General features: G+C 58.4%; 1 protein-coding gene across 1 annotated transcript in view; it reads left to right on the top strand.

Moving 5' to 3' along the window:
* Nucleotides 1–353, top strand: part of EMH_0010450 (uncharacterized protein) — a gene marked incomplete at both ends in the record, with an annotated part of 4929 nt that overhangs the window by 1062 nt on the left and 3514 nt on the right. The window contains one exon of the mRNA XM_013498963.1: nucleotides 84–353. Within this exon, the coding sequence (XP_013354417.1) occupies nucleotides 84–353 (270 nt within the window). The remainder of the gene's footprint in view (nucleotides 1–83) is intronic.

Here is a 353-nt window from a genome sequence, read left to right as displayed (position 1 = left end):
CTGAGGTGTATATACAGCTGGTTAAGGACCTTGTTGCTGCTGCTGTGGGGGGCAGCAACGCTGCTGTGCTCGCCTACGGCCAGACAGCAAGCGGCAAGACCCACACGATGTTTGGGGGGCCCCCTGTGGGGGCCCCCCCAAGGCAGAATGGTAAGGGGGCCCCCCCCCGGGGGGCCCCTGATAGGGGCCCCAGCAAAGGAGAAGAAAAAGGAATTGTTGAGTTGGCTCTGAGAGATATATTTAAAGCCAAAGAAGAAAGAGACAAAGACAACACATATACTGTCTCCGTCTCCATGCTAGAGGTGTACCAGGAGACAGTCACAGACTTGCTGCAGGGGCCCCCAGGGGGGGCC

This window comes from Eimeria mitis, genomic scaffold (genome assembly GCF_000499745.2).
Source record: "Eimeria mitis Houghton genomic scaffold, Emh_scaff387, whole genome shotgun sequence".
Taxonomy (NCBI): Eukaryota; Apicomplexa; class Conoidasida; order Eucoccidiorida; family Eimeriidae; genus Eimeria; species Eimeria mitis.
The sequence above is the reverse complement of the archived record's forward strand: the minus strand, read 5'-3'. Positions and strand labels throughout refer to the sequence as shown.